The sequence below is a fragment of the Leiobunum rupestre genome, chromosome 1 (genome assembly GCF_980474605.1).
Source record: "Leiobunum rupestre chromosome 1, qqLeiRupe1.1.hap1, whole genome shotgun sequence".
Classification (NCBI taxonomy): domain Eukaryota; kingdom Metazoa; phylum Arthropoda; class Arachnida; order Opiliones; family Sclerosomatidae; genus Leiobunum; species Leiobunum rupestre.
In genome coordinates this window covers 41323969-41348068 of record NC_143384.1, presented here as the reverse complement: position 1 = coordinate 41348068, position 24100 = coordinate 41323969, and the positions used below count along the sequence as shown (strand labels likewise).

The 24100-nt window shown below is 39.4% G+C and overlaps 2 protein-coding genes across 2 annotated transcripts; one reads left to right on the top strand and one right to left on the bottom strand.

Annotated features, from left to right (window-relative positions):
• Nucleotides 1-2787: 2787 nt before the first annotated feature.
• Nucleotides 2788-10674, bottom strand: LOC149962937 (kelch-like protein 40). The gene is made up of 2 exons (XM_090180259.1): nucleotides 9968-10674; nucleotides 2788-3305 (listed from the first exon to the last, which is right to left on the bottom strand). The coding sequence occupies exons 1-2, from the start codon at nucleotides 10537-10539 to the stop codon at nucleotides 2879-2881; spliced, it is 999 nt and encodes a 332-aa protein (XP_090036385.1). The 5' UTR covers nucleotides 10540-10674; the 3' UTR covers nucleotides 2788-2878.
• A 1033-nt stretch (nucleotides 10675-11707) lies between these two features.
• Nucleotides 11708-19480, top strand: LOC149962936 (uncharacterized). Its single transcript, XM_090180258.1, has 4 exons — nucleotides 11708-11878; nucleotides 14843-18038; nucleotides 18136-18297; nucleotides 19434-19480. The coding sequence occupies exons 2-4, from the start codon at nucleotides 14861-14863 to the stop codon at nucleotides 19466-19468; spliced, it is 3375 nt and encodes a 1124-aa protein (XP_090036384.1). The 5' UTR covers nucleotides 11708-11878; nucleotides 14843-14860; the 3' UTR covers nucleotides 19469-19480.
• Nucleotides 19481-24100: the final 4620 nt, after the last annotated feature.

Below are 24100 nucleotides of genomic sequence, written 5' to 3'. Positions count from 1 at the left end.
CGATACTAACGCAAATTGAAAAAATTGAAAAAACAAAATTATATTACACTCAATGACAAAAAGACGGCTCCAAGAAACTGCCCCAAAAATGCATACGCTTTCACCGCCCATTGCGACACACGGACACGGTGATTGTAAAAATGCTTCCATTGAAAAGACGCTTTGTGATTTATCCAAGGATTTTGTATAACTTCCTTGATTTATCTAGCTGTATACGAGCTTCTCGGGTTGGCCGCTACGTCGCTCTACGTAAACTGAAAAGGTTATTTATGCACCTTCATTGGAAAAAGGCCTAGGTAAGTTGCCGGGAAATTTTTCGATTTACAACTCTAAGACAGATTGCCCCATATTAAAGTTTAAATGTCCTTTAATGAGGCCAGAAGGCCGTTTGGATTATGTAAAAAGTTAATATTATATACATTACACAAATAATTCAATATGATCTTATTTAGGAAATCATTAACCAATGACAGAAGTAAATGATCCGAATTATCGAAATAGCGCTCAGAATTGGATGCCGTTTTGCTTATGAAAATTGAGTCAAATAAAGCTTATTTCCATCCCCGTCTTTTGACGCGATAAATTTCACTTGGGAATTGTGGTTATAGCTATTTCTATGTATAAACAATGGTTTCATATAAACAAAAACGTTTTTTCGGTCTAGGAGCGTACCAAAGTTCAAATTCGAGGTAAAATTGTACCTTCATAAAGAAAACGCCTCCAACATGGGGAGTAAAGCAATCTGATAACTTCGGTTCATTTACTTCTGCCAATGATTATATTGAATTTAGCCCTTATAGTGGTTTATTACTATTTAACTTTCATTAAACATTAAAGCGCTTATTACCTCTCCGAGGGGACTTTGTACCCTAGGAGGGGATATACAACCACCGTGTCTGTCTGTCTGTCTGTCAGTCAGGCCTGCGAACGCGTTCGCATTTTCGAGGCAAAGGGTAATCACTGCGTACGCAGTTTCTTAGAATCAAGGAAAAGGTTTTTTCCAAAAGCGCCCTCTTTTTGTCATTGGGTGTAGTATAATATTTTAATCGGCCGGGATTCGAACCCAAGCCCTCTTGAACGACAGATGAGCGGTCTACCGCAGAACCACGGATACAGTTACGCTTCACTGAAAATTAAACTTGTTAATGATCGACGATGAATCACGCACATTTTTATTAAACGTTGTTACGTTGAACGCAAATAATTTGAGCCACCATTTTAAAATTATCACTTCGCATAACTGGATTTGATTAAAAATGGAAAAATGTGTTTCCCATACTTCAGTGTAGATAGATTCAAAATTAAGATAAATATAGCCGTGATAATCTTTGAAAAGCCTTAAGCGAGTATAATTTTTAAGATATGGGAAAACCAGAAAAGGGGATTGTGATAACTATACTATCTCTACCAAAAAAAAGTAAAAACTACAAAATAATTTATGTTGCAGACAGTTCTAACTCGAAACTGGGTTGCCACAATATAATCGGATTAAGATTTACCGTTTTCTGACGAAATTAGAACATTTTTAACTTTTGCGGTTATCATAAGTTAATGAAGTCACATTAAATATTATTTTGGTATGAGACCTAGCAAGGTTGACACAAAGATTTCAGTTTCAAATAGATCTTTTTATTTTTATCAGATTGTAATCTTTACTTCAGCTTTTAATTTACCGATTTTGTTCAAAGTGAGATATAAAATTTCCCAAAAGGAGACGTTGCACTACCCATTCGATTTGCCATGGCAAGCGAAAATGTTTTTTACCACTTAAAACCATAAAATTCTTTTAAAAAAGCATAAGATTTTATTTTAATTTGAAAATCGCAAAATGGGTAATTTGGACCATATTTAGGTAAATTTCATCAAGTTTGGGTAAATTGTAACATCTTTTGGGTAAAATAAGGAAAATATCTTTCTTTTGTTTAAGTGATCAAAAACCTTTTCGGTTGCCATGGCAAATCGAATGGGTAGTGCAACGTCTCCTTTTGGGAAATTTCATATCTCATATAGGTCTACATCACGACCGACTTTGAACAAAATCGGCAATAAACACCTCGGGTACTCTCCTTGTGAGTGTAGTTGACTCTTCCAGTTACAGTAGGCCTACTTTGAAATACCGTGGTTTTCCCTGACCTGTGGCAACCCTGCCAATGTTTTGATTAAAAGGTGATATTGCAATGTTTACAAATGTTTTTATGGAAAGGGGAAACCCCCTCTAACCAGAAGGGAGATAACAAAACTCAACGCGAGAGTGGTTCCGAGTTTGCAGCCAGCGTCAAAAGCTGGGATCGTGTGAGGCACCACTTCACCACCTTACCTAGGACTTAGCAGGCAAACAATTTAAAATCTGATTTTTTTCTGAATTAGTGTTTACATAAAACGTCAATTAAATAAAAGCAAGAATGTATTTATTTATTCTCAGGGAGAATGAATATGTTGAGATTATTTTTAGCGTTTCTCTAATTCCACCCGTTGGGGCCCCCGGTATGCTCCTCCGCTTTCATAAAATCAAATAATACCGCAATCTCATTGGTTCTTAAAAATTACGTTTTTCGACGCGATTAACGCTGCTGCGAGGACGCAAAAAATAAGACCACCTCCTTCCCCCCCCCCCCTTAGCGTGACGGGGTTAGGGCCTCAACGTGTCCGTCGATAGTCTCGACATATTCATTCTCCCTAAGCATAAACAAATACATTCTTGATAAAAGTAAATAATTTAAGCAATAATTATTTCATTTCCGTCCAGTACATTTAAACCAAATATAAATAATCATTTGAAACTTATAAATAAATTAGACACATTTATTTATAATATAAATAATAATACTTCATTAACAAATTTATGGTTTAATAAATAACAAATATATATATATTATATTTAAATATACAATCTCTTGGCAACCATGACTCTGAGGACAGATCCCATCAAAGTCTTGGCCAGTTCGGGTTCCAAGAGGTCCCAAGGCGGCGGCGAGTCGCCGTTCAAGTCGTAATTGTCGACGATGAAGTTAACCACCATTTCTTGCAACTGGTTGGACTCCAACTTGGCAGCCAGCCTCAAGATCTCGGCCATGTTGTCCACGCTCAAGATCTCGCTGAGGTGGATGGCGCAGAGGCGCTTCAAGTCCTCCATGAGGCACATGGTGGCCACTTCCATCAGCGCGAAACAGGTCTCCTGCAGCTTGGGCGGCGTCTGTCCGGCGTAGAGGTAATGCAACATGTCCTGCACGGTGTCCTCGTCCACGACGTCCACCCAGTTGACGGCGTTCTTCTCCTTCTCCATCATGTCCGTCTCGAACATGGCCCTAAAATATGACAGAGTTGTTAATTTTCCGGAAAAATAAAATGCGGAAATAGTTACAGAAAATTTTCCTGAAAATAAAAAAATTAAACAAAAAACATTTAAAACCCTTAAAAAGTAATTTAACTTTTTATCGATATGAAATTTCTATTATCAGTAAACATACTAATACACATTAATAGATTTACATTGTTAATCAGTTTAAAGCTAGCATAGAGAGGAAGACCCTATGGAAGCCCATAAAACATTAATCCTAACAGGCTAGCTTGTTTTCAAGGGCGTGAATAAGTATAGTCCGAAGCAGAGTTGGACACAACGATATTTTTTTAAGTAGTAGTAGCCTGACTAGTGAGCCTCCTATCTTAATTTATTTTAATAGTCACTGACTAGTGAGGGTAAATATGATGTATAAAAACAAGAAGGACAGCCAACATTTTGCTTTACCCGTCAGAATTAAAATATGAGTTTATTATTACCTGCTGTGATTTTTATTAAATAAATAGGGATTGATGAATTTATGATACGCCATATTCGCCATTATTTATGAGTATTTAGGAAAATTTTTCACAAATTGACAAGTGAGCACCAGATTTAGATTAACTTTAGTAGTCCGAAGCCCGACGGTGTTATTTTTAAATTTTTTAGAGTATAAACTGATTTTTATACTCAGATAATGTACATTACCTTTAGGCCAACTTGTTTATTTCACGCCTCGAAAACAAGACGTTGCGTACGAAAAGTGTTGACAAGTTTCGCTAATAGCCTTCCACTCTATGCGAGTGGTTTACTCTGATTACCACCTTCGTTTATAGCTTAAAACAGGAATCCATAACGCTACTTGGAATGAGTATCTCCCCATATCCCCTGTGGTATTTTGTGGCGGAACATTGTGGGAGGGGCTAAAAACGCTTATACCGCTTTAAATGACGTCAAATTCAGTGACAAACAAAGGCTTATAAGCTTCGCCTACTATGTTCATTCCAAGTAGCGTTATGGATTCCTGCTTAAAAGCATAAGTGTATAATATTGTTAACACTTCCTATTCTTCACATGCAAAAGTTTTACTGAGAGCTATTCACAAGACAGACTGCATCACGGGCTTCGTCGCCGTTTTGCGTCCGCTCGCTAACGCGTCACATGTAGCCTTTGACAGCGCCTCGCTAGGGGGAGATTTTCTTCTTGTGATGACGTCACTCCATTACGAGCTCTCAGTATTTAAATATTTCCCGAAGTGACAAACTTATGTAACAACATTATAGACTTATGGTAAAGGTTATCTATTTTTTAACTCTAAGAAAAAAAAATTGACCTACAGTGTAGGTATATTGTTTTTTGAAATTTGAATATTTGTTTAATAAAATTTAGGTTTTTTGAGATACTTGATTATGAAACTAAAGCAGCAAACAACGATAACAGTGGCGAAACCCGTGATCTTCGAATATTCTCGATAATATCAAATGTTTTATAGGTCATAAGCTTCATGCGTAGTTTAAACAAGTGTTGTTAATTTTCCGGAAACATTTCCAGAAAATTTTCCGAATTGCGGACAATTTTCCGCAGATCGGAAAATTAAATTACTTATTATGGGTTTTTAATGTTTTAAACTTTTTATCGATATTTTTTTTTTTTTTGAGATACACACACACATCGGTGTCGACCCGAGTCCTTAGACACCAGCACACACACAATAACTGATTAATCAGGGCGAGATATGTGTAACGGCCACGCCAACGGGGGGATACGTGGGGACAGGGGTGGGGACACCCTTGGCGGAAGTATTCCGACCACCCGTTAGGGGATTGGTGGTCGTCCTCACACGGCCATCCACAAACTCTGCCTCCCGGACGCCTGGGATTACAGGAGTGAGCCACTACTCCCGGCCTTTTTATCGATATAAAATGTCTAATAACAATAAACACACTACAAAACATTAAAGGGTTCCATCACAGAGATGAGGGGTGGAAATGAGGGAAGTGAATTTGCACTACTTTCTTTGGTGAACGTAGCCAGGGTTTGTGGAGAGATGGTTGATAGACTCCGATTTTTGTACTCTTTAATATTCTTAGTCTGCGCCAGAAGGCGCAGCGAGCGCTATGTTTAGGCGCTCGTCATCAGCTCTCTGCTTTCGTCATATCAAGAAAGATTTTTTGCGTCTTCGACTCTACTCCATTTTATCAGTAGGCGATTCTTTTTACGAATTTGCGGGTGGTAAATATAGTTTTATGAACAATGATTTTTATCGGTGCTGTGCTTTCGTTTTTTAATTTAGTTGTCTTTAAATAGTGGTAAAATTACATAGGAAATTTCAAATAAGTTTTTTTTAAAGTTTTCTTACATAACATTTTTCCATAAATTCAAATCAATATTCTAATTTAACTTTAAAAATCTAATCTGTAAACTCGCAATTATAGCTACAAAACATCAGTGCGCTACTTTATTTCCAAAACCACGTATCTTTTAAAACAATTTGTGCAAAGATACGTGGTTTTGGAAATAAGATTCGCTATGTGCTGCAGAGAAGTGGTCGACATTTCAAAGGGGCTACATAGCGATGACAGCGCCATCTATATTTTCCAATGGCGTTATCAAAGCTATACTATGGGAAAAAATCGGAGTCTATCAACCATCTCTCCACAAACCCTGACGTAGCCAAAACAAGAAGTTTGTAAAGTGGCCGCTATGCCCAAGCACTGAAGACTACCAGCGCCAAATTCCTACGGCGGATTTTTGGAAAAAGATAGGAAATAAATAGTGTTACATTGCTAATCAGTTTAAACTAATCTAGCGGTTTAGTTTTACTTTCAAATTCAAAAAAATTAGGTGAAAATGCCGCTTTATTAAATTTGCAAACAATACATTAGACTAATCATGGAATGAAAACTTTTTTATTTTTTCGGAGAAATACGGAAAATTTTCGGGAAAAGATGCCTCGGTTATTTTCTGACTTACAACACTAGTTTGGTCAAAAGAATCGCCGCCTACCGACTGAGTTTTAAATCGAATGTGTAAAAGCTGTCTGCTCATTCAAACTGGCCGCCTCGATATAAAAGCTAAACGTTTCAGATAAAGAACATTCATATTCAAAAGTCATCTGCAATTTCTTCACACATTTAGTTGACCGGTATTAAAGTAGATGGCGCTAGCTTTTCTAAGCACGAAGCCTGTAATATTTAGATCAATATTTTCCGAACTTCCATACAGTTGCACCATCGCTTGAAAGCACAATCCAAGTACAGGGTTCGCACAAAATTTCCGGAATTAGAGTCCGTTACATTTCCAGGTTTTCCCTGGCTATTTCTCTACAATAAGTGAATGTTTTGAGGTAAAATCTTGAAAAACATTTAATACCCAAGGCACCACCTTAGGCCCAAGTCGTCTAGCGACTTTTAAAGCCATTAATTCAGGTGGCCGGTTTACAACGCGTAGGAGGGTGCTGGCAAGCCCTACACGCCACGCGAGCCAACAGCTCCCTACACTAACTATTACCGTTAACCTCAACAAATATTTATGGAAGGGAAACCGAAGAGCTCGGGGGAAACCCCTTAAACCAGTGGGGAGAGAACTTGCTAACTCAACGCAGAAGGAGTTGTTCTGAGAGTTTTTACCCAGTGGGGTCATTTTAAAATTCCCTTACTTTTTTTAACCATTTTCAAATTCCCTGACTTTTCCCTGACCGTTGGGAATCATTTATAAATTCCCTGACCTTTTAGAAACATTTTCAAATTCCCTGACTTTTCCCTGAACGTTGGGAATCATTTATAAATTCCCTGACCTTTTAGAAACATTTTCAAATTCCCTGACTTTTCCCTGAACGTTGGGAATCATTTATAAATTCCCTGACCTTTTAGAAACATTTTCAAATTCCCTGACTTTTCCCTGACCGTTGGGAATCATTTATAAATTCCCTGACCTTTTAGAAACATTTTCAAATTCCCTGACTTTTCCCTGACCGTTGGGAATCATTTATAAATTCCCTGACCTTTTAGAAACATTTTCAAATTCCCTGACTTTTCCCTGACCGTTGGGAATCATTTATAAATTCCCTGACCTTTTAGAAACATTTTCAAATTCCCTGACTTTTCCCTGACCGTTGGGAATCATTTATAAATTCCCTGACCTTTTAGAAACATTTTCAAATTCCCTGACTTTTCCCTGAACGTTGGGAATCATTTATAAATTCCCTGACCTTTTAGAAACATTTTCAAATTCCCTGACTTTTCCCTGACCGTTGGGAATCATTTATAAATTCCCTGACCTTTTAGAAACATTTTCAAATTCCCTGACTTTTCCCTGACCGTTGGGAATCATTTATAAATTCCCTGACCTTTTAGAAACATTTTCAAATTCCCTGACTTTTCCCTGACCGTTGGGAATCATTTATAAATTCCCTGACCTTTTAGAAACATTTTCAAATTCCCTGACTTTTCCCTGACCGTTGGGAATCATTTATAAATTCCCTGACCTTTTAGAAACATTTTCAAATTCCCTGACTTTTCCCTGACCGTTGGGAATCATTTATAAATTCCCTGACCTTTTAGAAACATTTTCAAATTCCCTGACTTTTCCCTGAACGTTGGGAATCATTTATAAATTCCCTGACCTTTTAGAAACATTTTCAAATTCCCTGACTTTTCCCTGACCGTTGGGAATCATTTATAAATTCCCTGACCTTTTAGAAACATTTTCAAATTCCCTGACTTTTCCCTGAACGTTGGGAATCATTTATAAATTCCCTGACCTTTTAGAAACATTTTCAAATTCCCTGACTTTTCCCTGAACGTTGGGAATCATTTATAAATTCCCTGACCTTTTAGAAACATTTTCAAATTCCCTGACTTTTCCCTGACCGTTGGGAATCATTTATAAATTCCCTGACCTTTTAGAAACATTTTCAAATTCCCTGACTTTTCCCTGAACGTTGGGAATCATTTATAAAATCCCTGACCTTTTAGAAACATTTTCAAATTCCCTGACTTTTCCCTGACCGCTGGGAATCATTTATAAATTCCCTGACCTTTTAGAAACATTTTCAAATTCCCTGACTTTTCCCTGAACGTTGGGAATCATTTATAAATTCCCTGACCTTTTAGAAACATTTTCAAATTCCCTGACTTTTCCCTGACCGTTGGGAATCATTTATAAATTCCCTGACCTTTTAGAAACATTTTCAAATTCCCTGACTTTTCCCTGAACGTTGGGAATCATTTATATATTCCCTGACCTTTTGGAAACATTTTCAAATTCCCTGACTTTTCCCTGAACGTTGGGAATCATTTATAAATTCCCTGACCTTTTAGAAACATTTTCAAATTCCCTGACTTTTCCCTGACCGTTGGGAATCATTTATAAATTCCCTGACCTTTTAGAAACATTTTCAAATTCCCTGACTTTTCCCTGAACGTTGGGAATCATTTATAAATTCCCTGACCTTTTAGAAACATTTTCAAATTCCCTGACTTTTCCCTGAACGTTGGGAATCATTTATAAATTCCCTGACCTTTTAGAAACATTTTCAAATTCCCTGACTTTTCCCTGACCGTTGGGAATCATTTATAAATTCCCTGACCTTTTAGAAACATTTTCAAATTCCCTGACTTTTCCCTGAACGTTGGGAATCATTTATAAATTCCCTGACCTTTTAGAAACATTTTCAAATTCCCTGACTTTTCCCTGACCGCTGGGAATCATTTATAAATTCCCTGACCTTTTAGAAACATTTTCAAATTCCCTGACTTTTCCCTGAACGTTGGGAATCATTTATAAATTCCCTGACCTTTTAGAAACATTTTCAAATTCCCTGACTTTTCCCTGACCGTTGGGAATCATTTATAAATTCCCTGACCTTTTAGAAACATTTTCAAATTCCCTGACTTTTCCCTGAACGTTGGGAATCATTTATATATTCCCTGACCTTTTGGAAACATTTTCAAATTCCGTGACTTTTCCAGGTTTTTCAGGTCGTGTACGAACCCTGAAGTATGTTTAGCTGGAGGTTTAGCTGATTAAAATCCAACCATTAAGTAAGCTTATCGTGTCAGCCGCAAGGCGGCTCTACGGAAGCTGATAATGCTAATTCAAACCGATAAAAATTATAGAAAAATTGTATATTGTTTTAACGATGTCTCAATTTGCTCAAAAACTATAAATCCAAGAATTTTTTTATATTAACATTTAAAACCTGGTGTTATAATTATAATAATTTTAAAAACCAAATAATCGTTTTATATGTCCAAACGTATCTGCGATATTTGAGTGCTTTTTTATTGTCGAGTAATCATAAGTATATGACATATATCTATGGAGTTTGTAAAATTGCGAGTTACGAATAGACAAGATTTTGCCGTTAAACTGCGAATCTGTACATCACACCACAGCTCAAAATTTACCAGCTGTATTATTGCCCAGGACGATGCCAATGTATAAATTACACTTAAAAGCTATTCGCTACCAAAACGAGTCTAGGTGGCGTAACAGCGCTAGCTTCTCTGAGGTTGCGCCTGTGATCTAGCGTCTGCTACAAACAAATTAAAAGGTCATAAGAACGTTTTTTCTTTAGGAAAATATGAAAAAATATTATTTTTCCGATCTGCGGAAAATTTTACGCATTGTATTTTTCCGGAAAATTAACAACACTAATTCAAACAAACTATATGAACCGAAAATCACCTGAAATACTCCGACTCAGCGGCCAACATGAATTTGTGACAAGGGAAGTCCTTCCCCTTCGTTTTGATGACGAAATCCGTCATGATGCCTTCGTCCAACATCCTCTTGGTGGACTCGAACGTCTTGGGGAAGTGGTCGGGATCCGAGCACAGCGTAATTTGCAAGTACACCACATTCTTCAGTTGTTCTTTCAGTTCCGCGTCCAAACGTTGATTCCAATTGATGTGCAGCGTGTTGTAATTGGGAGAGGGCATGTACGATTTGACTTTGCTGGACGAGGCCAGGAGCAGTTCTTGATTGCTCTTGAACAGTTTCACGTGGAAGTAGCTCTTGGCGTTGCGCTGCCCGGCGCAGTCTCCGCTCAGCTCGATGAAGTAACACAACGCGTCGTCGGCCAGTTCGTCGATGCGAGGATTCCAAAAGAACTTCCATTGTTGCGAGGAGAATTCCTTCTTGTTTCTCACCACCGGGAAGTACAAGTAGAAAGTGGACGCTTCGTAAACGTTCAAGGTAACCCTACTCGTCGTTTTTAATATTCGGTAACCTGTGGCATCTTCAATCGACGCTGTCATTTTGACATTTACGACACTCTAAATACGTTCCACTGACGACGTGAGAGCGACCGTACTACGAAACGCTTTTACGCGAAATCTAGTTGAAACGGAGAGCGCAGGCGAGAGAGATATGTTTTCAAGGCCATTAGAATGTAGAGGAAACTTCAACGTGTTTTGCGAGACGTTACATATGATGACGTAACAGTTCGATTCAGTTTGTTACAGTTCGCTGGAGTTAGTCTTAGTAACAGGGGGGCTAATAGGATATTATTTTTTATTATAAATTTGTTTAAAGCAAGTTTTAATTATTGAATTTAGAAGTAATTCGGCGAAAATCGATACTTCTGAATTCTTTTTTTTAATTAATAATTTGAGTATTCAAATAAATTAATTTTTCATTTCGAATCGTATTGTACAAATTTATTCAAATTATTTTACTTAATTATTCGTCATGTTTGATTTTCTTTGGAATTTACGATGCATTTGAATTTCTTTACACTATTTTGAAATAAAAGCTTCAAATTTATAGTATAGTTTCTTCGAAACTTGTTTAGACCAGCCACACGGGGTAGGATCACACGACCTAAGTTTAATGACGCTCACTTTCAAATTTAAAAAAAGACATCCAAATGTTTTCTGAGATGAAAAACCACATTTGTACATTAATTATTCTACAGTCACGGTTGGCAAAAATCCGCCTTTTTTATATTTAAAAAATCCAGTATGGTTAAAACCATTATTAAAAAAATGCTCAAATTTTTGCGCGTGCCAGTACCTTTACATTGTGAGGTATAGCAGACTTACCCGCTTTTATACCCTAACATGGCGGCGTATTTTCACGCGCAAAATTAATTTTAAGATCCCCTAATTGCTTATATCTAGCTCTCATTACTTACGACAAAAAGTGAAGGTTCAATATTTGATTTCTAATTCAAATCTCAATATGTTTTATATAAAAAGTGGTTTTAACCATGGAATTTTTTGGTGGATTAATCCAGTCTGGCTGGTTCTTGCCAACCCTGTCTATAGTACCTTTTTCATTGTTGTTCAAAATATGGGATGTTAATTATGTATGGAAAACATTTACCAATTCTAAGCCTACACTCAAATATTCGTGTAGAGAATCTGCGTCGAGTAACAGACTTCGATAAAAACGAGAAAATAGGATGTAGCAGAGGCTGGTTTCCTGTTGGGAGGATAAGATAAACATTTCGCTCTCTGTCTTATGCTGGCTACAAGTTGCGTCATCGGTAGCCAATAGTTGGCGGGCTGCCGTTTCCACGGAAAGAACTAAGACTCGATCGCTGCACGAAAAATCTAGCAAGAATTAAACCCGGCTGCTCTGTTGAAGAATAAAGTAAGTTGGCTTTCATTATTAATAATTAATAAAATTAATTCATCTGCGATATTGGTATTTTAATTTAAAAGTTATATACACGTTAGTGTTATAAATCTCGCTGTAAAAGCGATAATTTCCTTCAAATGTTTTTACTTTTAGTTTTAGAACTATTATGAGTCAGAACTACGTAACTCCATAAGTTGTGATTTTACTTGTCATATTAGAAGTAATCTAAAGGTAGAATCCGAATGTTACGATTATCGGATAACTTATTAGAAATCATCCTAACTGTATTAGCACCTCTTCGCTCTCATCTCTGGGGTGAAAACGAATTGAAGACTTCTCTCAGGACGTTAGTCGATATCAGTTCCAAAGTAAAAATTTTCACTCGGGGCCTCAAAGATAACGGGTTGGGAATAAAACCTCTACTTGATTAACTGTATCACACATTTTAGAACGAAACATGAACTCGTTTTATGAAATAATCACGTAACTCCATCTGTTGAAATTTTCAATTATTAGAAATACATGTTACTAATTAAGAGTGAAAGACAACGAACAAAATTTTTTATTTTAAAAGATAATAAAATTATATTAAGGGTTTAATTTTATAATTTTTTAAAATAATTTTTTTTGCACTTTTAATCTTCGTTCTCTTTTACTCTTAATTAATGTATTATAAAAGTTTTTAAGTGGTATAATTTGGATTTAAATATTTGAGACAAGGCTTATATTTCCTAAAAATGCATTAAAATCGCGTTCAGAAAAAAGTGTTTTCCTTAAGGGCGACTTTTCGAACCTTAAAGGTGCCTGCCATTGCATGATCGATTTCCAGACTAAATAATCGAACGTTTCGACATTTCGACTTTTGTTGGGCCCCAAAATGTAGATCCCGATAAGATGCGCCGTCGGGACGACGGCTGGCCCAAAACTTCAGATCTCGACGGTTTGAGCCACATGTAAGAGCTACCTATTTGAAGCACATGATGTCTAGGGCCTGAAACGACACTGAATGATGTCTAGAGCCCCCAACGATGCTAGATGATGCCCGGGACCCGTACCGAGGCTAGTTGATGCTGTAACGAGGCAAATGTTATTTAGGGTACCGTAACGCGGGTAGATTATGTCTAGGGCCCGTATATAGGCCAAATGTTATTTAGGGCTCGTAACGAGGGTAGATGATGTCTAGGGCCCGTATCTAGGCCAAATGTTATTTAGGGCTCGTAACGAGGGTAGATGATGTCTAGGGCCCGTATCTAGGCCAAATGTTATTTAGGGCCCGTAACGCGGTTAGATGATGTCTAGGGCCCGTATCTAGGCCAAATGTTATTTAGGGCTCGTAACGAGGGTAGATGATGTCTAGGGCCCGTATCTAGGCCAATGTTATTTAGGGCCCGTATCTAGGCCAAATATTATTTAGGGCTCGTAACGAGGGTAGATGATGTCTAGGGCCCGTATCTAGGCCAAATGCTATTTGGGGCCGTAACGCGGGTAGATGATGTCTAGGGCCCGTATCTAGGCCAAATGTTATTTAGGGCTCGTAACGAGGGTAGATGATGTCTAGGGCCCGTATCTAGGCCAAATGTTATTTAGGGCCCGTAATGAGGGTAGATGATGTCTAGGGCCCGTATCTAGGCCAAATGTTATTTCGGGCCCGTAACGCGGGTAGATGATGTCTAGGGCCCGTATCTAGGCCAAATGTTATTTAGGGCCCGTAACGCGGGTAGATGATGTCTAGGGCCCGTATCTAGGCCAAATGTTATTTTTGGGCTCGTAACGAGGGTAGATGATGTCTAGGGCCCGTATCTAGGCCAAATGTTATTTAGGGCTCGTAACGAGGGTAGATGATGCCTGGGCCCCGTAACGAGACCAATGTTATTTAGGGCCCGTATCGAGGGTAGATGATGTCTAGGGCCCGTATCTAGGCCAATGTTATTTAGGGCCCGTATCCAGGCCAATGTTATTTAGGGCCCGTATCTAGGCCAAATGTTATTTAGGGCTCGTAACGAGGGTAGATGATGTCTAGGGCCCGTATCTAGGCCAAATGTTATTTGGGGCCGTAACGCGGGTAGATGATGTCTAGGGCCCGTATCTAGGCCAAATGTTATTTTTGGGCTCGTAACGAGGGTAGATGATGTCTAGGGCCCGTATCTAGGCCAAATGTTATTTAGGGCTCGTAACGAGGGTAGATGATGTCTAGGGCCCGTATCTAGGCCAATGTTATTTAGGGCCCGTATCTAGGCCAAATGTTATTTAGGGCCCGTAACGAGGGTAAATGATGCCTGGGCCCCGTAACGAGGCCAATGTTATTTAGGGCCCGTATGGAGGCAATGAGATGAATATGTGTTTAAAATCGAAGATGGTGCTTTCTAGGATCTCTTTCCTGTGAAGGTGCCTTAATCCAGGATGGTTCTGGAATGATTGGAACAAATTCAGGGTAATACAAACCTTCAAAACCGGGAAATATCAGGGAGTTAGATTGTCGACATAAAAGTCCGGGAATTATCAGGGAAATTCCTATTGTTTAGTAAAAATCATTTACATTTGTCGGGGTTTAGTTTGCTCTAAGTGGAAATTGATAATTTGACTTTATGGAATCCATTAAGTTAAGTGTCATTCATGAAATGAGATACTCTGAACCTCTTAGTTTTATTTGAGGAGGATATCAGTGTGAAAACCAGGAAATATTAGGAAATCGGTTGGTCTATGCTTTTCGATGTCTATATATTTCAGTTCCGATATAATTAAAATATTAACCAGAGACCTTTGAGGAAAGTCAGATTTGAATCAAATTATTTTCGATCCTACTAATTTAGTCAAGCAAATTTTGAAACTATACAGATTCTAATAATTCAATTTCAAGACTATTCTGGCGTACGAGAAATACTTCAAATATCTGTTGGAAATAATATCAACTTCAGAGAATGAGAGAGTGGTTAAAATTATATTTAGAAGAATTGACCAATGTTCAATTTTATTTAGTCGCCGATAACGGACAACATGGCGCCACCCTCCTACGAAAATTTGTTTGTCGATGAGCAAACTGCACCGAGACGGTGTCAGGACCAGGGCGTTGCCTCCGAGGTTCAACAAGAAGGAACCTTTCCTCTGCACGACGCTTGCACGGCCGGAAACGAACAAATGTCTTTGGAAATAATTCGCCAAGGAGCTGACGTCAACGCCCAAGACGAGGATGGTAAAACACCCCTGGACATAGCCTTGAATGGAAAACACGAGAAGCTGGCCATCGCGTTGATACAGAACGGTGCCGAGTTCAAATACAACGTACAGTGTCTACACTACGCCATTAACAACGGGTTCCTGGACTTGACTAAATTTCTGATTGAAATTGGAGCTTACATAAGCAGCGTCGACTCCAACGGTGAAACGCCATTGCACATCGCAGCGGCCAAAGGAACCCTAGATGTAGCTCGTTTATTGGTCGAGAAGGGTTGCGACCTCAACCACACCAGTAGGGAAAAGGAGACACCTTTGCATCGGGCTTCTAGTCACGGCCACACGGACGTGGCTATTATTCTTCTCGACAACGGAGCTAACGTATCTTCGACCAATATCTTTGGGGAAACGCCATTGCAGCACGCGGCCAGTAACGGACATGATCAAATAGTTCGTCTTCTAATCGAGAGAGGAGCTGATGTGAACGACATTAATTTGGAAAGCGAGACTCCATTGCACCACGCCGCTGCCTTTGGACACGCAAACGTAGCTCGTCTGTTACTCGATAAAGGATCGAATGTGAACTCGGCTAACAAGGAGGGTGAAACTCCGTTACATTTTGCGGCTTACCATGGGCATTCGGATCTAGTTCAACTGTTACTCGATAAGGGATCGAATGTGAACTCGGCTAACAAGGAGGGTGATACTCCGTTACATTTTGCGGCTTCCCATGGGCATTTGGATCTAGTTCGACTGTTACTCGACAACGGAGCGAATGCGAACGTGTCCAACCATGACGGTACAACTGCCTTACACTTAGCGGTTTCCTACGGGCGGATGGATCTAGCTCGATTGCTACTCGAGAGCGGAGCGGATGTGAACGCGAATGATTCTGAAGGTGGCACGCCATTATATCACGCTGCGACTAACGGGAATGTCGACTTATTCAACTTATTAGTGAAGACGGGCGGTGATGTAAACGCGGCTAATTCGGCGGGCGAAACTCCATTGCTGCAAGCGGCAACTTACGGTCACGCCGAGCTGACGAAATATTTAATAGAGCAGAAAGTTGATGTGAACAAACAAAATCTGAACGGTGAATCAGCATTACATCGAGCGGCGTTCACTAATCACTTAGTAGTGGTCCACATTTTATTGAAACACGGCGCGAACGTGAACGCCACGGATAAGTATTTTAAGACTCCCTTGTTTAACGCCGTCGCCGAAAAGCACAGCGACGTTGCCCAAAAACTAATTGAACACGGAGCGAATGTCAACATGGTGGCCAATATGGACATGATGGAGGGAGATACGGCATTGCACCGGGCAGCCCAAAACGGCGACCTTAATACAGCCATCTTATTAGTAAAAAATGGCGCAGTTGTCGATAGCTTAAACGGCAAAAGAAACACGCCACTGCACTTGGCTGTCGGTAGAGGACATTCAGATATGGTTTCTTATTTGACTAAACACGGAGCCAATGTGAACGCCATCAATAAAGATGGAAATACACCCCTTCTTATAGCAGTAACGCGTAATTTCGTCGATACGGTTGAAATCGTTATCGCAGCTGGGGCAAATGTGAACGCCACCGACGCAACCGGCAAAAATTCCTTACACTTAGCCATATACTGCGAACAAAAGGAAATGGTTGTTCGTTTAATAAATAAAGGCTGCGACGTTAATGCCGTGGACGACAAGCGGGTGACCCCTCTACACATGGTGGCCTATACTTCCTGGTTGGACATTGCCAAGCTATTAATTGATAAAGGGGCGGACCTAAATGCTCGGGATGGACAAGGCCGGTCGCCATTGCAAAGCGCGGCTGCCAAAAGCAATCGCTCAATGATGAGATTTCTCCACGAAGCCGAAACCAAAGCGACCCGGGCACTTGTAAAAAAACAAAGTACCTTTGTGGAAAATCTGGCTCGGAGTATCTATGACGCCTTCATCGAATGCGCCTCATTATTAGAGCCGCAAATAACAACCGAGAAAGGAACTCTCGCTTACATACCTTGGGAAGATTTTAAAAAGTCTGATTCTCTCCAAAAAATCGTGAAAGTTTACTCGGATGAGTTGGAAATTGCATCGTGTAGAAAGTCGTTAAAGCCAACGAAAATCGTCGAGGCATCGACCATTAAGGAGGGTTTGGATTTGGTGGAAGAAGAGGACAAAGCACTGAAAGATTCAACACCATTACAACTCTCTCCTCATAAAAACGAAGATGGGAAGCCGGCTGGATGGACGATGTTACACGAGGCAGCCCACACAGGCGATCTTGTTCGTTTACAGCTACTTAGTTGGAAAGACGGAGGGGGAAAAGGAGTCATGACACACAGCTTGAACACTGGTGCCGTGGGTAGTTACGTGGGCGGACTAACAACATTTGGCCCTCTCGGCCTTAAGAAGGTTTCTCGGTGGGCAAGGGATGATGATTATCTTAACGCGCCGATTAAGTACCTTCGCGCGTCCCTAGAGGACGACATTGATGTGGCCGATTCCAACCAGGACACGCCATTACACGTAGCGGCTTTGGAGGGACACGTTCAAGTAGTGGAGTATCTCATAATGAAAGGCGCAAACATCAACGCCGTCAATCTTCACGACAAAACGCCGCTAAACTTGGCCTCCGACAACGGCCACTCGGACATCGAGGTCCTGTTATTAGAGCATGGAGCCAGTCTATACGTGCGCGAACAAAGCAGGCCCGTAAGGGATACCGCGCCCACAGGACAATTACCATCGCTCGAATTTGACATTTGTGGGATGGACATGGTTCGGATAGAACGTCAGATATCGGAGATGGTGGCTAGTGAACAGAATTTGCGGAAGGAGTTGGAAGAGGCGGTGGCGTCGTATCACGAACTGGAAAGGGCCCTCATTGGACAACAAGTGGAAAATGTTCTTCAAAACCGGGAAGCTGGCTTCGTACCACTTGAAACTAAAGCCAAGGGAAAGGAACTACCGATATCGAGAGCCTCACTGATTTCTTCGGGGACAGGTAGACACATTTTCTTGTTTGTATTTTGAAGTTTTATTTCCTAATATTTCGTATTTCGTTATGGACTAAATCAGTGCATTTTTTATATATTTTCTAGAGAAAACTGAGCTTAATGAGGAAGACTCTGCAAGACCCAGTGGAGTTGAGAAGAAAAGTAAACCAGAAAGTAGAGTGAAAAACACTAGCGGAACTCTAACTATGTTGTCACTGTTGACCGCGCCAGTCTTAGTTTCTGCGTTCCTTTTTTATCGATTCAAAAGTTAGCATTTACTATGGTTTACGTTGTAAGGAAAATTTTCTATTTGTGGAATTAGATTAAAAATGTAATCGATTTGGTTCTAAAATATCATTTTTAATACAGATAATTCCCACTTCACGAAATATTTCGACGAATTAATTTTTCGTGTAGCAAAAAAAGCGCGATTTTTTTAATCGCCTGGGGGTAGGTACTCATTTGGCGCGAATATTTTAAAACGCTAACCCTAATATCGCTTCAAAATTTTAATAAAATCACTTTAATTTTACTTAATATCTTATTGGTCTATACAATGTATGATACATTTTTCTCCAAAAATCAAAGACGTTTTTGGATTAGAGATATATTTAAAAAAAAAGGAATTGTGACCGAGAAAGTTTTTTCAAGTGAGTAATTTGAAATAAACAATGCTTGACAGATTAAGAAATTCAAATTTGAACAATACGATGTATTACTAAATCTAGTGAGAAATAGGATTGAGAAGAAATAAAACCAGATTTCGAAAAGCTGTTTCGGCAAACGAAGTAGCTCTTACGTTTCGGGATGTGCCGTCAGAGACCTTCTCTGTTTGGCTGAAATATTATTTCGCTAAGACGCCAGCGAAAACAATTAGAGCATTCGCTTAGAACCGCGGAAGCGCGATTTGGTGGCGAATTTCAAAATTTTTGCACAATTTATTCGTGCGCGTCAATTTACAGCGCGAAAACTGCTTTTTTCGCCAAGTGGGAACTAGGCATTAATCCGACTTTTATGGACCGTTGAGTTTACCCAATATACATGTAGATACCATAACAAGTCTTACACTTAATTCTATAAACAACACCTTTTTTATATAAAATTTATAAATTTTAGTTTAAACTTGCTAAGTTAATTTTTTAAGGTTTTATTCTTTTTACCAGGCCCGGACTGGGTATCAAAAGGCGCACCGGGCGGGAAAAGCTAAGGGCGCCAATATCTTTGATCAGAACTATATTATACCCCCCCCCCCCAAAGGTGTTTATTATAAAATTATTATACACCTCTGATGTTACAGGTCTAAATGATTTGAATATATATTTCTTTAATTCTTATTAAACTGCTTATAAATACAGGGTGTTTTGAATGTCGGGTTTTTGTAAAAAAATATTTTTCACCGGTAGGTTATAGAAAAAACGTTTCAATGAGAAAGTTGTAGAGTGCTGTCGAAAATATTCAAAGAAATTGGTTTCATTGGAAAATAACACTTTTTCACGAAGATATGAGCTGATGAAAAAAACGAACTGTCTATAGGGGCCAATAGCCTTCGCATTTTGTACATAAATGAAAGAAATGTCTGAAAGATTTAATTGGAAATTTTATTCGAATAAACATAAGAATTTTACAAGTGAGGTTCTATGATACCTACGTTTGCCGCGATACATGTTTGGGCACGATGAAGCATGTTTTGAAACGAGCATCTGATCATATCAGGAGTGACAAGCTCGAAGGCTGCAATGATTCGGTGACGCAAATCTTCGATGTTCTCAACCCCCCCAAGAAAGAGTCCATCGGAGTTAGGTCCGGAGACCTCGCAGGCAATCGAACAGCGACATGCCAGCCCAACCCTGAGGGAACTCGTTAAGATGCTCTACTACACATCTAGGTACGTGGGGTGGTGCGACGTCATTTTGGTTCCACATCTGTCTGTAAACTTCCAGCGTAATTTATTCCAAGCGTCTGCTATTTCGTTCTGAAAAAGCGCCAAGTAGCGTTGTCCATTAAGACGAGATGGGAGGAAAAATGGGCCAATAACTCGATCCCCGAGCAAACCCGCCCAAACATTCAGTCGGAGTTGTTGTTGATGATGGTGAAGAAAACCCCAGTGAGGATTTTGGTCACACCATATGTGGGTGTTTTGATGGTTGAAAGGCCCATCTTTCCCAAAGGAACACTCGTCGGTCACCAGCATTTGATTGATGAAATTAGGGTTATCATCAGACATGGTTATTAGCCAGTTACAGAAATCAAATCTACGTTCCATATCTCCTTCGTGAAGAGTTTGGTGGAGGGTCGCTCGACACGGATGGAAGTTGCGATTCTGAAGAGTGGTCCACACATAGTTCGTCGATAATCCGAGATGGTCGCTTGCACCTCTGACGCTTGCTCGAGGATACGCAACAAAATAGGCTAGAACGGTGTCTTCCATGTTGACGACCTGGTCCACGAAATCTGGGATTGACGTTTCCGTAAGTCTGAAAGTCACGAACAGCTACAAGAACGGTGTTGTGACTGGGTCTTCTATCAGGATATCGAACAGTGAACTAACCCTATGCGCGTTACGATTGGCACGCTGATTACGAGATTAATTTAGTGGCATATTGACTATACTCAATAAAGTTAGAGAATGGTTGAAAACCAAAAAATTTCACATTAAATACTAATTGAAAACTTGACCTTAGTGCGTAGTTGGCCTACTGTAAGCCTAAATTTGCGTTTTGGTAAATTATATGTACTTTATTTAAGGAATTTATTCGTTTAACGTGATTTCTTTGCCCCTATGGACGGCTTGTTTTTTCAAAAAATGCCCAGTCAGAGCAATTCCAAACACCCTGTATAACGGTAACACGGTATATTAGTATTACCTAATTAAAATTATTTATTTCGACTTGTGTGGTCGTGCACCCTACTTCATCATTTAAAATATGTCACGTGTGAGGGAAACGATAAAGGTTTAGTTTTACTTTCGAATATGTAACGTCCACGGTCCACCCTGGTTGGTTCTTACGATTTTAAACGGTTAATTCAGGACGAGGGGTAAGTTACTCTCGGATGACATGTACACCGAGTTCGCGTACTTAGTACTGTTAAAGGTACGGATTTTAAAGAGTTCGCGAACTCTTATTAGCACAGTCAGAGGTACGACAGTGTACACAGAGTTCGCGGAGTGACCAACCCCTCGATTCAGGATTATTAAACTTTGTTAACCAATTACTATATGTATTATCAAAATCATATAAAAATAATGAAGTAATAAAAAATACCGAATAGAAAAAGAACTTAAAAATTTAAATGTCAGTGTCAACTGTGAAATGAGTGATCTACATACAGAGGCAACTACATGTACAGAGTATCCAATTGTCAGACGGACTTCAAACTCACGGTTAGAATACGTTAGTAGCCGCCGGACCCAGGAAAGAAAAATTAGTATTTGGATAATACTAATACGGATATATTGATATTTATGTTTTATTATTTTCGAGTTTTAGTGAAATATTTTCACTACCCGAACCTTTTTGACCATAGGGCGATCTGCGATCGGGGGAACTGTGTTTGGCACTTAAGGGGCGCCGAGCCCTTTTTTACCCTTGGGGCGCACCGGGCGCGCGCCCGATCGCCCTTATGGCCAGTCCGGGCCTGCTTTTTACTAATTAACTAAATTTCCTTTTTATCAATCTATTCAAAATCTCCGATTTGTGTTTTTGTATGGTAACCTCATTGTCTACAATAATTTTCTAAATCTTGGCTAGTCATAAATATTCTCTATTCTCGATTTTACCCTTTTAACTATCTCGATTTTTCCATTTTTTCCATGTAGATATTGAAATTATGAGTCGGAATATAGCAAAAACTTAAAAGTCTAGACTAGGGAGCTGTTGGTACGCGTGACATGAAGGGCTTGCCATCACCCTCCTACGCATTGTAACCCGACCACCTGAATTAATGGCTTTAAAAGTCGCTTGATGACTTAGGCCTAAGGTGGTGCCTTGGGTATTAGCCTAGCTGATTATTATAATATTTAAAAGGGAGGATAAAAACCCAATTCTTAAAATCAGCTTATCCAGAAAAGATGTGTAGATGATGTTTTTAATAGTAACACTGAAAATTGATAAAAAAAATAAGTTTGATATTAAATTAATTAGTAAAAAGTAAATTTGAACCAAAACATTAATTTCATAAAAAAACAAAGTCTTGTTTGTAGAATTAAATGTAAGACTTGATGGTACCTAGGAGCAACAAACACAACAGCCCACACAAGGAGAACCCAACCCGTCAAAAGTCATGCATTTTCTTGTGTACAATTTTCTCTGGTTAGACGCTTTAGAGCCTGTTGGCGTCGGAAGGGGAAAATTCGGAAATTGTTTCCCCCCCCCGCCCGTAAATCGTTCAGCGTAAAGGCTCGTCCAATGAAATTAGTACACAACACTGCGTGAAAATTTATTAATGTTTTTTCACAATTGCACATGAATTGTAGTTAAATTTTGAAGAAGGGAATGGGGAGGCGAAACTGGGAAGTGATCAAGAATAAGAAATAAATGTTGCTGATGTAAAAATCAAATATTGTCGGGGGGGTTTTTTTAAACGTTTTTACCTCTCCGAGGGGACAAAGTCCCCTAGGAGGGGTTATACAACGACCGTGTCTGTCTGTGGGTGGGTCTGTGGGTGTGTCTGTCTGTCAGGACTGCGAACGCGTTCGCATTTTCGGTGCAAAGTGTAATCACTGCGTACGCAGTTTCTCAAAGGGTTGGCAAAACCACCGTGTGACGGTGAGCGTTAACGGATGCATTTGCGGTTTGGTTTGGATGGTGTTTTTTCGCTCACCGTCGTGACAGTTTGGTGTATTACGTTTTTGTAATGTTTATGCGTAGGTTGTGAGTGTTGAATTTGTTGTGTTTGTGTTCTGATGGTTGTGCATGTTGAGACTGTTGTGTTTATATGGGCGTTTTCTCTCCAACTTCTGCTTAATGACTTTGGGACGGACCGAGTGCTGAGTGTAATGCTACCTCTCAACGTTCAATGGCACGGTTTCCACCAGTTGTACACGGTATTCGTCTTAGTATCAATTTGCGATCGCATCGGGCGGGATTTGAACCCGAGACCTCCTGATTGACAGGCGGACGTTCTACCACAGAACCACCGACACTTGTTACGCCTTATTGAAAATTAGACCTTCAGCTTTATCGGAAGCGTATTTAATAGAGTACGAAATTTTGGTTTAATTGAAATAGAATTGAAATTGAAATTATTGCATCGAAGAAATTCTAATTTAGCGTTTCTCTATTGATTAAAAACAAATGCGCCACCCAGGTTTCGAACCCAGACCATTCGGCTTGGCAGTCGAGCGCTCTACCACAGAACCACCGATAGCTGCTTAGATTCACTGAAATTAAGACAGGCATCGTAAGCATAATAGGTAATAAAGTCTTTTTTTATTAATGAATTTATGAAGGCCTAATCTGGTATTTTTTAAAGGTTAAATCTTGTTTTAGCGCAGTCAGCCGAGATTAGAGGGTTAAAGGGTAGACCCTGTGGGTGGTCCACTTTCTTAACGACCTATATATAGTTCTGTTAATTCAAAGGAGATAATTTAACGTTAATTGCTTTAAAAGCTGGCGGTTAGTCAAGTGGCTCTCTGTGCTTTGTTGATGGTAAGGTTTTTGCTTCTTGTAAATACATTTGGTGTGGATATTTGGATATCTACGATTTCTAACGCAGTCAATGATTTCTTGGGTGTGCGAGTCATTATATGATATTGGAAATTGGACGGCATTGGTCTTTTTCATGTGGTATGCGTCACAACGTCAACAGGAAGTGAACGAGTCGTCCACTACCAGATATCTACGGTATCTTCATCAAGGGCGAGTTTTGAAATAAAATGAGCGTTAAAGATGCGGCAAGTATTTCGTAAGCGAGTAATTCCAAAAAGCCTCTGTAGATATTTCATTAAAATTTGCTTCGTATTATATTTAACTGATAAACTTGTTCTGTAAAAGGGTTTAATTCAATTGTGCATTGTTATAGTACGTCTAACTTACTGTTGTAACTACTTAACTTATGATATTCTGAATAA